At 34.7% G+C, this 15,171-nt stretch overlaps 1 protein-coding gene across 5 annotated transcripts in view; it reads right to left on the minus strand.

Annotated features, from left to right (window-relative positions):
• Nucleotides 1-2,326: 2,326 nt before the first annotated feature.
• Nucleotides 2,327-15,171, minus strand: part of DPP10 (dipeptidyl peptidase like 10) — a gene marked incomplete at both ends in the record, with an annotated part of 1,361,190 nt that continues 1,348,345 nt past the window's right edge. For all 5 annotated transcript variants that reach the window (XM_079710344.1, XM_079710343.1, XM_079710342.1 and 2 more), the window contains 5 exons: nucleotides 2,327-2,461; nucleotides 3,952-4,025; nucleotides 7,946-8,018; nucleotides 8,133-8,191; nucleotides 8,442-8,541. In XM_079710344.1, the coding sequence (XP_079566470.1) occupies nucleotides 2,327-2,461; nucleotides 3,952-4,025; nucleotides 7,946-8,018; nucleotides 8,133-8,191; nucleotides 8,442-8,541 (441 nt within the window). The remainder of the gene's footprint in view (nucleotides 2,462-3,951; nucleotides 4,026-7,945; nucleotides 8,019-8,132; nucleotides 8,192-8,441; nucleotides 8,542-15,171) is intronic.

Consider the following 15,171-nt stretch of genomic DNA (forward strand, 5'->3'; position numbering starts at 1 on the left):
ATGACCAAAGGCAAATGTATTAAGGACAAAATCCAGCTACATGATTCCTTTAACAATTGGTGTCTGTGTGTTTTGGTGAGCATCCCCCTTATCCAAAATAGCCCAATTATTAAAACTCAGATAATCACAGAGATAAACATTTTCCACCTTCCTACTAATCAGTAGTTTTCATTTAATATCTATTTAGGCTTAAAGGTGAAAGTGGGTCCCAAACAAATGTCTTTCATGTTAGAAGCTGTATTAAATTAATTGAAAAATAAACATTGATGATAATAATAAAACAAGAGAAATGATGAACAGTAAAAGGTAAATACATCGGCAGGCGGACTCTCAACCACTGCGCCACCAGGGAAGCACAAAGGTAAATACTTTTTAAATGTTACTCAAATAGACAATCAATAAAACCACATCTTTCAGTCAACATAATAATTATTTTCATCATAAAAAACTCTAGTTGTTGAAATTTAAAATATTGATTAAAAAGCTTCAATCGGACTTCAGCCTAAAAAGAAATTTCCATCTTAATAAAATAGGCAAAACTTTCTTTTTAAACATGACACTTATTTTTTTAAAAAAACGTGTTTACTATTTTTGAAAAAGACTTGAAATGGGTCTTTCAGAAAAGAGCTTTTCCCATTTTAAATTGAATCCAACAGAGCAGTGAAGATGCAATTCCAAAGAACCCGGAAGAAAAGAAGAATACCCAAAAAACGATTTACGTGTTTCCAAAAACACTGATTTTGGGGTTGATGCTTTCACAAAACAAGAGGGTTACTGAGCAATTCCATGGCATTTTAAAGTTTCCTCCTGGTGTTCTGATGTCATGATAATCCAGCCTGCCATAAGGAATTTTTAAAACCACAAAAACACTGTCCGCTGCCTAGCTTTAACTGAACTTCTGAGCTTGACTTTTGGACATCTTTCCTGGAAGATACCTCAAGTGAAGTGAGAAGATACTCTTTGACTTTAGTCACCGGGGTTAATATTCTCATGACCTAAATTGACTTCAGTCAAGTTTATTTTACACTCTCAGTTACTTACTACTGCAAGTCAACACAGCACATAAATTAAGGCATTTTGTGCCTTAAAGAGTAAACACTGCTGTTCGTGAACATTTTGGTCAATGAATAAAAAGTATTTCATTTCTAAATCTCACCAGAAGGATTTAAATTAAATGGTAACAGATGAATTGGACAGGCACGGAATACTAAATAGGAACTAGCAAATGAAATAATCCAGCTCTTTGCTTTTACCATGAAAATGAGAATTGATTCTTCATTGAGAGAAGTAAAAGAACTCAGTGTTTTAAAAAAGCTTTCTCCACCAAAAGAGCAAAATAGCACTCAGTGGCATTGCAGTGTTAACAAAATTTCTTTATCAGAAACTATAATTTAATATTTAAGTACCTAATTTACATGTGACAAGGTATCATATTCAAAAAATTAAATTGCAACTAGAAAACTATTAACCACTAAAAACCATACCAAACACAACCCAAACATTTATAGGAAAACAATAGCTAAAATTTGAATTGGAAAAAAAGTTTCAGCATATTTGGCTCATTAAACAAAGCATCCATTACAGACTGTAAAAGAGAGTTTCTTCTAATTCATCAAAAGTTTATCCTTTGTAGCATGAATACATGTAAAGATAGATTTATTGACTTCATATGCACACTTGTGTATATTGTGAGACATACCTCATGTGTTGATTTAAAGATATCGTATCTACTGATAACTGGTTGAACTTTGGAAGGTGCTGAAACCCATATTTCTACATGACCTGTGACCCATTTAAAAATGTCTTTTTATAAACAGAAATTACATAAAATACTCTGGTTTTTATTAACTGAATCTTAAGCATAATAATAGACAATGAAGGAATTGCACTTATTTTAAAGGTACAGTAAAGTGTTAGATTGCAGCTCAGACATCAAAGGTCAGGGACTGTAGTAGTGATAAGTTGTGCATTATATGCAAAGATGACGGTGGCCATTGAAATTAAAATGAGAGCAACTAATTACAGAACCAATAGGGGGATAACAGAAGAAAACATGCACTACTCCTACTTTAATGCAAAACTAATTTCTCCCAGGAAACCAACCCTTTGACCTTTCTTACACAAAGAAACAGGTTCTGCACCCTTGGTAACACAGTAGACATGGACTTCTGTATTCAAATTCTAGTTCATTGTCTCTGAGTGTGCTGTTCCAGCATCATCTCCTTAAGCTGCCCTTGAAATTCTGGAGCATCTACAATATTACAGTCTCTTGGTTAGGCTTCATTGAGCCTCAAAATCCCCTTCAGTTCTATACAAATAGGGTCCTTTATTCATCTTCTTCTGGTTCCTGTGGTAATATAGGTATTTCTTCCTTTAAACAATCACTGAAGAATCTGAGGATTGTGCTGTAGAGATGATATTTGCTCTTCTCAGATACATCATGGCCTTCATCTGGGTAGACCTAAGATATTGAAGGGAAAGGAGATTTAAAGTTATCAAAGCAAGTCTTCTTCCTCAGAACTCAGTACTTTAGCCCCATGGCAACGGAACTTGGGAAAATAATATCTGACCAAAATCTCATGTAATTCAATTCTGAGTTGTTCATGCTAAACTTTCCTTTTTTATTATAATCATATCAAAATCAACATTTGAGACAAAATACAATTTTATGCATTTATATTAGGATTTGTTGGCCAAAAAGTTAGAGCTTTCTATGTTCACGTTGAAGAAGGTGGCATTGACATCACCTTAACTAAATTTTAGATAATTTTGTAAGTTCTTTCTCTGCCCCTTTGAAATGTATGTAAATCTTCTTTCAGACTCTTGCCAGTTTTACAACCCAGGAAATTTCTTTCTCAAGGACTTGGAAACCATCTCTTTGAAATGTAAACATTGAAAGAGAGACAGCACCCCTATCTCCCAGTCTCCAATTTGTAAAACTACTTCCTGTCATAAAGATAAAAGAAATGTTTCTTAAGGCGGATTACCAAACACAGAAGGCAATGAGTCCCTCCTCCATTGGGGCTCTTAAAAATGCTCCAGCCCCTTGTTTTAACAAAGTTGAGCTTAATCTTTTTCCTCTATTGCAGTAGTCTTGGATAAAGTTTTCCTTGTCTGTTTAATCTTGTGTAATACAATTTTTACTTTGACAATGTCCTTCCAATATAAACGACATTAGTGAGTTTTCTAAAATATAAATGAAAATACTGTCATGTCAATTCCTGAGTGTAAAGTTTTTAGATGGTGCCTCATTTCCCTCTGAGTAAAGCCTCACAATCCTTTACACTGTCAGTGCCATGACCCTCCATCTGTTTATCTCTACATCTTCATCTTTCATCATTCTAACCCTGGTTCCTGTGTTTTAAGTATAATGAACGACTTTTAGTTCTTCCAAATGCTGAGGAATTAAAGCAATTTTTTTCCCTTCCATGACTCCTCCTTCAGACTGAAAGTTCCTTGATGTGTAAAGTTATGTCCTCTTGACCCATTTAGCATAGAGACCCCTGTAAAGTAAATACTTGATAAATATTTACTAAATATGGTTGAATGCAGAGATGTAAATGGTGTAAGGATGTTTTGGCTTCTCCTTTTTCTCTCATGTTATTTCCTCAAAACTATCTTCCCCCACTTTTTATGATGAGTAATGGAAACGGACAAAAAGACAAAGGAACTAGAAGGAAAATAAAGATTATTATTTTAAAATAATTCATTATCAGTGATATGAATAAAAAAGAGAAAAAAACATCTTTGAAAGAGTTTATGCAATTCACATATAAAACATAAGGTGATCCACATTCTCATTGTAATTAGGAAATAAGAACACAATTTGGAAGCTGAAAAAAACAGTAAAAATGAAAGGGTGGGAGATGGAGTCATATAGAAGCTGTGTTCTGTATTTTACAACTAAAAAACCAAGGTAGAAAAACGTATTTTTCTGAAAAAGTAGCTTACCTGCATAGTATAATTCACTCCAGCTTTTATTAAGTGTTTGATTAATTCTGCTGAATGCTGGAAATGAACTTTTGCTGCAAGAAATTAAATTATGATATTTGAAGGAAATATATTTTTCAGGATCAGAACATTTTTATATCATTTTTTCAAAGAGATTACATATTTATCTTCCAAAATTATCAGCAAATCGGATAACTCAACCAATTAGACTTTTAATGCTCCCGTTTAGTTTTAGGAAGGGGACAAATGGCAAATGTCAACAGGCTTTGCACTAAAAACTAAACAGAAAAAAAAAATAACTGGAAAATCCATTTATGGATTTTTACTTTACATCCACTGCACATTTAAAAGACTGATACCTAGCTTTACCTGGAAAGCCAGTAGATACAATGGCAATAAAACTTTGAGCTTAACATTATAAAAAAATAAATTAAAACAGCAGTTACTACTAAGCCTCTACTTTACAGAATGGTGATTAGATTTATTTTATTGCATATCATTTATTATTTGTAATTATTCACGTATTTTATACCACTATAACAATTTTAACACAGTGAATGCCTGTCTGGGTAGTAATAGCAAACCAGCCTTCTATTCTTTTCTGAGGATTACTAGGGCCACTCTCAGACACTGGCATTCTGCCTTATATTAAATTAGAAAAGAATACCTCATGTTGAGAAAATAGCATGCACGTATCACTACGCAAGGGCTAACAATTTATTGTGGACCATACTGGTTTCTCCACTTTCCTTCTAGCTTCCTTCTCCCTGAACCTCAGTTCCAAAACTCTGAAATAAGCAGCACAGCAGCCTGGGTGTGGGTAGCAGCATTGTCCCTAACTAGTTATGAAGACTTGGACAAATCACTTAAAATTTTTTGTGTAGCACTTAGCTCATATGCTGCCTTGGCAATACATTCCTACACTGTGTATCTTCAAATTTCTGTAAATAACTTTTAAGCTCACAATTTTTGACTGTCTTTGTAAAACTAAGGCAGCCTTATCAATAGTTTAAGCTTCTGCATTGTTCTAATGCTATGGTACTGATTAATCCTGCTACGGAGCAGACAATAAAAGACTCCACATAATCATTTATATCTTTTAAAAGTCTACATATAATCTTTTCTAACATTCTCTTATTGTACTTAATGGGAAAATTACCATGCCATTTCTAAATAACTGTGCAAATTGCTCTGTAAATGTAAGCTACTAGAAATGTTAATAAATAGGGCAATGACTGAAATAAAATGATCCTTTATATACCTCATTTGTCTATTGCAGAAAACAAATTGAAAAGGACTCCATCATTCAGCTGCATGGATACAGCTGAAAAGATAAATGCATAAATGGATTTTCCAGTTATTATTATTTTTTTCTGTTTAGTTTCTAGTGTAAAGCCTGTTGACATTTGCCATTTGTCCCCTGCCTAAAACTAAATGTGGGCATTAAAAGTCTAATTGGTTGAGTTATCCAATTTGCTGATAATTTTGGAAGATAATAATAATGGTGTTATTATAGCATTATTGACTGAGTACCTATAACCTACCAGTCCCATGTGGAATGTGTGTGTGGTGTATGTGAGTACATTTGTGTGTGTGTATGTGTGTGTGCAAACACACAGGTGTATTTTCTTTGAAGTGACGAGTGCTGAAGGTCTGCTGACATTTTATCAGGTAGGTGAAGTCCCAGGTCCATGACTGGATAAGTCAGGGAACAACATAATTTACCTTAATAATTACAAAATATTAACAGAAACAACTGAATAACGTTTATATATTACAGTGTGATGGCTAGATGTAAAATAATTTAACCTTGAATATAATTTATTCCCATAATTGAAGCTTTAGAGCCAAGTGAATAAGAGCCTCAATGCCTATTTCAAATCACCTTTCTAGTGAATCAATAGCTGTGTGATTTTCGGCAAGTTATATAAGTTCAATAATATTTATTTTCCCAATTTCTCAAATAACAAGAGAAGTAATACCTACTGCACAGTATTTTCGTGAAAAACAGAAACTGTGATATTAAAAGCTTTTAACACATTTCCTAACATACAGTCATTACTTAATAATCACTATTTGTTATTACTAACAATGTATATGTAAGTTCTCATCTTTTTTTTTTTTTTTTTTTTTGCATTACGTGGGCTTCTCACTGCTGTGGCCTCTCCCGTTGCGGAGCACAGGCTCTGGACGCGCAGGCCCAGTAGCCATGGCTCACGGGCCTAGCCGCTCCGCGGCATGTGGGATCCTCCCAGACCGGGGCACGAACCCGCGTCCCCTGCATCGGCAGGCGGACTCTCAACCACTGCGCCACCAGGGAAGCCCTATATGTAAGTTCTTAATACCTTAGAACAAAATTCTAATGTCCTTCAAAATGTTTATGTTCTCTTACATCATGTTTCATCTACAACACATATGGTATCATCTAAGTCTTTTTTAAAAAATTATAATAGTTTTAGATTTTCAGAAAAGTTGCAAAGATAGTACAGAGAGTTCCTGTATATCCCTTACCCAGTTTTCCCTACCTGTTAACATCTTACGTTATTATGGTACATTTAGAAACATTTAGACGTAGTGCTTCCTTAACCCCTTCTGGTCTATGATGATTTCTCAAACTCTCTTTGCTTTTGATGACTTTGGCAGTTCTGAGGAGTACTGGTCAGGAATTTGGTAAGATGTTCTTCATTTGGGTTTGTCTGGGGTTATGCGTATTTGGGACAGGACCATATAGAGATAGAATGCCACTCTCACGAAGCCACATCAAGGTTACATACTATTTACATGACTTGTCACTGTTAATGCTGACCTTGATCACCTGGCCGAGGTGAAGTTTGTCAAGTTTCTCTGCCATGAAAGTTACTCTTTCCCCCCCATTCCATTCCTCTTTTGAAGCAAATCACTAAGTGCAACACACTGTGAAGGGGGAAGGGAGAAGAATTAAGATTTGCCCCCTTGAGTTGGGGCACCTACATAAATGGTTTGGAAATCTACCTAAGGGAGATTTGTCTCTTCTCCCTCATTCACCTATTTATTTAAATATATACTATATGTATGTGTGTGTATATATATATATATATATGTATGGTATATATCAATATTGATCTAAGCTATAATTTAACTGTGATCTGACATGCCTCAAAGTTAAGTTTGAGTGACAGCTGGTATTATCTTTGATATAAGGCCTTTTTAGTGGTATTCTATGTAAAATGGGATAAAAATACTGAGGCAGGGCAGAGTGAACTGACAAAAACAAGTTTAAGATTTAGGAAATATTGCTTCAAGACTTTCTTCTCTTTGCTCACTTGCCAGGTAGCCTTGGATAAATCAGTTTCCTCCTTGAAACTGATTTTTCTCATCTGTGAGTGGGGCTATAAATACTTAGCCCTCTGTTGTAAGATTTCACATAAAATAATAAAAAAAATTCTTTGAGTACCATGTGAATTCACCATGTGGATATAAAATATTATTTATTAGTAGTATTATCAATCACATTCATCTCCAATGTTTAAAATAATAAAAAATGAGATGTGATATGAAAGTGCTTTTTTGGTTTTTGTTTTAAGTGGTAAACCTCCTCAGAATATCATCTCAGTGCTGGCACCCATTTGCTATGCTGCTGTTTTCCAGGTTTGTTTCCATTTGAGGTGTGCTGAATAACACTGTCCTAGTAGTGACTAACCACATGTGGTTATTTACATTTAAAATAATTACAATTAAATAAAATTTTAAAATTCAGTTCCTCAGTCATACTAAACATGTCAAGTGCTTGAGAGCCACATGTGACCAGTGGCTACTGTGTTCAACAGCACAGAGATGACATTTCCATCATCCCAGAGAGTTTTATTGGGCAGTGCAGGTATCAGATTCTTTGTGCCCAACTGCTCTGCTCTCCTCCCCAGAAGGGTTACAGGGCCTCCTGTAAGCAAGTCCTTGGATGTACCCCTTTGTTCAAGGTCAGACCACATCAATCAGTAGCAGCAAGTATAATACTTACTGTCAGCAGTCCCATGAATTATTAATATATTTTCTTCTTTTAAGCCATGAATATTATGTAGCACACTGGAAGCCTATAAAAACAAAAATGCAAAAATCTGTATATAAAGATTTACCTATATTTGCATTTTGACTGGGTTTTTAGAACAAAAATACTCTCCTTTCTTCATTGGTTTTAAATTAGTTACCTGGTATGTGCTTTCTTCTTTAGATGGCATACCAAGATATCTTTCAGAGAAAGCTGAGGCTGTGACCCAAGAAAACAGAAATTTGAGGGTAAACTAAAAATCATTTGACTAGCATATTTCATTTAGTTTCTACATTTCACATTTAATTGTCATGCTCCACTAAAATGGATTGAATCAGAGGGGTGATAAAGAGCTGAAAACATCTCTGATAACACATGATAAATGAACTCAAATGAGTTTCTCTACATGGGGACTTTCTTGCCTACGAATCAATACATTATATTAGGTCAGTCTGTAGGAAGTACTCACCATACAACTTCAAGTCTATAATGGGTGCAATCACTGATCCACATTTGAAAAGGTTTTCATCTGATTTTAATATCATTGATGCAATATAGCCACCATACCCCTGACAAAAAAAAAAAAAGTTTTCATATATATATATATATATATATATATATATATATATATATATATATTCTTAGAGATTTTTTTTTTTAGCTTTTGGTCACTGTTTGGTAATATACATATCAGAATGTCTCATAATGTCTCAGACTGGAGGAAAGAATATACTAACATCACTATGTACAGATGACAATTTTGAAAAGAGTTATTTAAATTTTTATATAATAAGCTATTTTAATAACTTTAAGTAAAACATAAAATCAATTATATATCATCAAGTGTCAAATATTGGCTCTTTGATTTGATATCTGGGAATAGCTCCAAACAATTTGAAATTAGGAAAATACAGAACTGATTAAATCATATCATTTTAGGCACTATATATTTAATAAAACAGTATATTCATTTAATAAAACATTTAATAATGATGATGATTATTAAGAATTAAGAAAGAGGAATTAAATATTTAAAATATATCTTCACAAGTATAGATTCTGCTTTCAATTCCACACAACTAAAAACTTGAGAGAAATGGTATAAGATAAATACTTTTGCTAGTTAGATGAGTTGGATTATTTTTAAATTTAATATTTAAATATCCTCTTGAAATGCTTTTGAACAAACTTAATTATAACTTCTTAAAAAATAAATCAAGGTGTCCAGTTTTCTTTTGTAGACCACGATCTGACTAGAAAATTTCCAAAGGAGATTCTAATAACTACACTAATGCTAGGCTAAGGGAATGACCTACTGAGTTGTCTGTTCATTTTAGACGTTAACTCTTGCTGTGTTCTTGGAATTGTTTTTCATTTTGCCAGACAATGGAGTATCCTGGTAGGTATTAAAAAAAATATTAATACCCAGGCCTTAGCACAGAAATTGTGATGCAACTGGCTCTACTTTTGAAAGACTTCCAGATGATTCTAGTGTGGTCCAGTGCTCTAGGAACCTGTTGTTTTCTCTAAACTCTTGAGATGAGTAGTAAAGAATTTCATTTATGCTTATTTGGAGCATCGTTTAAAAATTGGTACTAGAGGGCTTCCCTGGTGGTGCAGTGGTTGAGAGTCTGCCTGCCGATGCAGGGGACACGGGTTCGTGCCCCGGTCCGGGAAGATCCCACATGCCGCAAAGTGGCTGGGCCCATGAGCCATTGCCACTGAACCTGCGCGTCCAGAGCCTGTGCTCTGCAATGGGAGAGGCCACAACAGTGAGAGGCCCGCGTACCACAAAAAAAAAAAAATTGGTACTAGAAAGTCCAAAATGAAATCAGACATTACTTAAGTGGTTGGTAGAACATATGTGAAGGGTAGCAGAATACACCACCCCAAAGTATGCCACTTGGCATATTGATTATTTTGAGATATAGGCACTGGAAAAAACAGCAAATGCAGAGAGAAGCTTTCTCTGAACTCCCCTTATCTTCCTGAAAGCAGATCCTCCAAAAAGAAATCAATTGTTCTAGATCACCTCCCTGGAAGCTTCATCAACCAGGGAAGATTGCCTCTTGCCACAGGGAAGGAGGCTAGAAGTTGACACCACAGCCAGAGAGACTATATCACAAACTAAGACTCCCATCTATTCTTCCAAAGCCCCATTTGCCTTTCCTAACAATAAGTTACTCTCTCTTAAAATGCCTATATCCCCTCTTCCCTTTCCCTGTTGAAAGCGTGCAGAACTCTGTGGGGCTCCTGGGCACAGAAGATTTTCTGCTCCCCGTTTCTTGTTTGTGGGAAACTGACTCTGCCTCTATGAACTTCCCTGAGTCCCAAAGGGCAGATTCGAACAGTTGCTAATCAGGGAAGGGAGGGGATGCAGAGACAAGGGAGGAGCAGCCAAGAAACAATGGTGCAGCCTTGGGGCAGGGTCCTGGCTCTGCCTCAAAGGATACACATAACAATATCTTTGAGCTCTTTACAGAACTAAAATCCCCAACAAATGGAAGATGTCAGCATTCTTCATTCCAGATTAAAGGAACCAGAGAAGTTCTTCAAAAGACCACCTAAGGCCAGATTAAAGTAATCACAGAAACTCAACAGACCACCTGAGACCAGATTAAAGGAATGCAGCCCCTGCACACACTCTAATCCTTATCAGCAACCCTACCCTTGAACCTTTGCTATAAAACTCCTCATGAAATCCTTCCACGTTGAGACACACAGTTTTGAGGGGCAGTGGTCTGCTGCATCCCCCTTTGCCTGACAAAGCAATGAAGATATTCTTTTCTACTTCACCCAAAACTCTGTCTCTGAGATTGGATTCAGCACGGGTACACAGAGGCTGAGTTTTCAGTATCACTATTAAGATGGTATTTAAACCTGATTTCTAAGCCACCTCACAGAGTTACTCATTTTCCCCAGAGTATCTCCCAGGTATACATGAGGTGTACATGTCAACAAACTTCTGTTCATTTTTCTCTTGTTAATCTGTCTCTTATTATAAGAGAATCTCAGCCAAGAACTCAGAAGGGTAGAGGGTAATAAATTTTCCTCCCCTATATATGTCAATTTTGTACAATATTTAGCTAGTACCCAGACATTTATGCAAAGCTTCTGCAACAATTAGAAACTGAGAGAAATAAAATTATCCCTTATAGAAGTAAGCCCCCACAGAGTACCTTTGCTTAGTCTCTTTGAGGGGACGAAAATAGCCTTAACTCAGCAAAATTAATACAAAAAAATGTAATAGGCTTAAATGTCTTAACATATCTAAAGAAAGAAGTGGAAGGGTGGAAAAATAATTTCCTTTTATCTTTCTGATTTCTTGGCGGAGATGTCTTCCAATAAAAGACAGATTAACAAGAGAAAAACAAATAGTTTATTTACGTGTATACCTCACCTATACATGGAGATTAGCAGGGAAACTAAGTAGCTCCCTAGATGGCCCAAGTCACCACCTTAAATACCATCTTCAACTAAAAACAGAAGAAAGATGCTGGGGGAAAGTCAGTTATGGGAAGTTACCAGGAAAAGAACTGTAAACAAGGGTAAGGTTTGTTATGTAGATTTAAGACAGTGCCTTCTCCAGTGATAAAAGTTTCTTATGATTTAGAGTCATTCTTCCCTTCCTGGTAAAGAGAGGGAGACACAAATAGAGGTTTTCTTTATAAATGTAAATGCCCCTTGCAAAAGGGTAACTTCTACTCTGTTTTTAAAGCTTCTCCCATTTATGCTGTGTCTCCTGATTATGCTGTTTCTTAAAATAATCAGCTCAAAATAATCCTTATGCCAAAGAGGCATATTCTGGGATGGCATATTCTGCTCCCCTTCAGAAGTATGAAGGTGTGGGATGAGTCATGCAAAGCAAGTAAATAAATAGCTATTATAGAGCAAAACTGTAGAGAGACTTTGAAAATTCTGTCCCTACAAGGAGCCTTTCCACTATATCATTTCCAGTTCTCTGTCATGGAGATTGAGACCATGGTGTCGTAGCCAAGAGGTTTCAAATATTTCCCAAGGGGCAACAGTATTCTCATAGTGAAAAATGTATCTTAGTTGATAACTTTTCTGGTTCTAATTCCACAACAACCAAGCAATCTTTCAACTGATAACAACTCTGTTATTTACATAACAACTACTTTGAGAGACTAGCTAAATATTACTATCTTGAGAGTAACTGTATATCATATTTAAATAAAATAAATTAATAAATGGATATAACGTTTTTTTTCACCTTAGTTTCACATGATTCTCAGAGTCATTATCTCCAGGAACTAAGGAGAATGGTGTCTTCCAAAGGAGGGGCAGATTCCAGAACAATACTTGAAAGTTCTTTTAAATTATTTGGGAATCTTGTTAAAAATGCCTATTCTAATCCAGTAGATCTGGGATAGGGCCCAAGATTTTGCATTTTTAACCAACTCCCAGGAGACGTTTATACTGCTGGTCCATATTTTGAATAGAAAGTTCTTATTTTATAATAATGTAATAAAGATTCCTAACATAATATCTTCCTACCTTTAGCCAGCATTCCCTTGACCAGTGGAACTTAAAAAATTATGTATCAATGTCCTCAAAAACAATTGAATCAATATGTGGAGAATGGGCCATGGAGCTCTCCATGTGATTCTAAGTGAAAGTAGGGTTGTAAATCGCTGTTGCATAAGACATTGTATTTTACTGTTTAAAAAAAAAAATCCAGGATTTGGGATTAATGAAGGTAAATACTCTTTAAATGATAGTAAAAATTTTTGAATAAAATTCTCTCTATAGTATTTAAAAATATTATTTCAAAATACTGCTTTAAACTGATTTATTTCAGTTAATAAATTCGATTTTTAAAAGAAAATCAACACTGGCAGGAATTAAATAAATTTTAATTGCTTTCCTTCCTCTTTATCATTTCATATTTATTCACTGAATGCAAGAATAGATAATGAACAAGTTCTTGGAAAAATAATATTCCACAAGGATATTGGAATCAGATATAAGAAATCAGATATAAATTCAAGTAGACATAGAATGGTGATTTTAACTTCCAAAGCAACTCATATCTATCAGGAAGATACCAAAAACTGGGGTTCATCATACTGACTCTTGTCAATGAGAGGACATTTTAAATTTGATATAGGTCAATAATAGTCAATAGTTGGTATAGGCTGCTATGTTTCAGTTGTGTTGTCATTTTATTGGTTTCTCAGTGATCAGACTGTTCCATTCATTACAATTGTTATGTCACATCCATTTGCAAAGCATTTTAGCATAACTTATAAAATTTTAACAAATTTATCTAGATTTTAAAAAGTTTATCCCATGGACCTAAAATATAGATAATTTTATTTCTTTAAAAAAATAAATTTTACCTGTGGTGTAAGAAACTGAATCCAATAGATAGAAAGACTATAAAAACAGGAGGTGAAATCTGTAATACCATTTTACTAAGGACTTATGTTTTCATGGGTCCCAGGTTTTGAGATATTTAAGTGACTTTTTGAGATAGTTTTCAAGAGTTCATGATTGCAGTCAAAATGATATACTGACAGAACTGAAAAAAAAATGTTTCTCCTACAGCCTTTGACTTGTATGATTCTTTCTGAACCACATCAGTTGTAATACACAGTGAATTAATTTGAAGTAAAAATACTGTAAATGTTATGAATAACAAAATTTATTGTTGCATTAATTTCTCCTTCTGATCTTTCATTGTCAGTGTATAGTAATGCAAGAGATTTATGTGCATTAATTTTGTATCCTGCAACTTTACCAAATTCATTGATTAGCTCTAGTACTTTTCTGGTGGCATCTTTAGGATAATCTATGTATAGTATCATGTCATCTTCAAACAGTGATAGTTTTACTTCTTCATTTCCAATTTGCATTCTTCTTATTTCTTTTTCTTCTCTGATTGCCATGGCTAGGGCTTCCAAAACTATGTTGAATAATAGTGGGGACAGTGGACATTCTTGTCTTCCTCCTGATTTTAGAGGAAGTGTTTTCAGTTTTTCACCATTGAGAACGATGCTTGCTGTGGGTTTGTCATATATGGCCTTTATTATATTGAGTTAGGTCCCCTCTATGCCCACTTTCTGGAGAGTTTGTATAATAAATGGGTGTTGAATTTTGTCAAAAGCTTTTTCTGCATTTATTGAGATGATCATATGATTTCTATTCTTCAATTTGTTAATATGGTGTATCACACTGATGATTTGAGTATATTGAAGAATCCTTGCAACCCTGGGATAAATCCCACTTGATCATGGTGTATGATCCTTTTAATGTGTTGCTGGGTTCTGCTTGCTAGTATTTTGTTCAAGCTTTTTTCATCTATATTCATCAGTGATATTGGCTTGTAATTTTCTTTTTTTTTGTAGTATCTTTGTCTGGTTTTGGTATCAGGGTGATGTTGGCCTCATAGAATGAGTTTGGTAGTGTTCCTTCCTTTGCAATTTTTTGGAAGAGTTTGAGAAGGATGAGTGTTAGCTCTTCTCTAAATGTTTGATAGAATTCAACTGTGAAACCATCTGGTTCTGGACTTTTGTTTGTTGGAAGATTTTTAATCACAGTTTCAATTTCATTACTTGTGATTGGTCTGTTGATGTTCTCTATTTCTTCCTGGTTCAGTCTTGGAAGGTTATACCTTTCTAAGCATTTGTCTATTTCTTCCAGGTTGACAAATTTATTGGCATAGAGTTGCTTGTAGTAGTCTCTTAGGATGCTTTGTATTTCTGCAGTGTCTGTTGTAACTTCTCCTTTTTCATTTCTAATTTTATTGACTTGAGTCCTCTCCCCCTTTTTCTTGATGAGTCTGGCTAAAGATTTATAAGTTTTATTTATCTTCACAAAGAACCAGCTTTTAGTTTTATTGATCTTTGCTATTGTTTTCTTTGTTTCTATTTCATTTATTTCTGTTCTGATCTTTATGATTTATTTCCTTCTACTAACTTTGGGTTTTGTTTGTTCTTCTTTCTCTAGTTCCTTTAGTGTAAGGTTAGATTGCTTATTTGAGATTTTTCTTGTTTCTTGAGGTAGGTTTGTATTGCTATAAACTTCCCTCTTAGAACTGCTTTTTCTGTATCCCATAGGTTTTGGATCGCGTGTTTTTGTTGTCATTTGTCTCTAGGTATTTTTAAATTTTCTCTGATTCCTTCAGTGATCTCTTGGTTATTTAGTACATATTGTTTAGTCTCCAGCTGTTTGCA

Source organism: Hyperoodon ampullatus, assembly GCF_949752795.1.
Source record: "Hyperoodon ampullatus genome assembly, chromosome: 8".
Taxonomy (NCBI): domain Eukaryota; kingdom Metazoa; phylum Chordata; class Mammalia; order Artiodactyla; family Ziphiidae; genus Hyperoodon; species Hyperoodon ampullatus.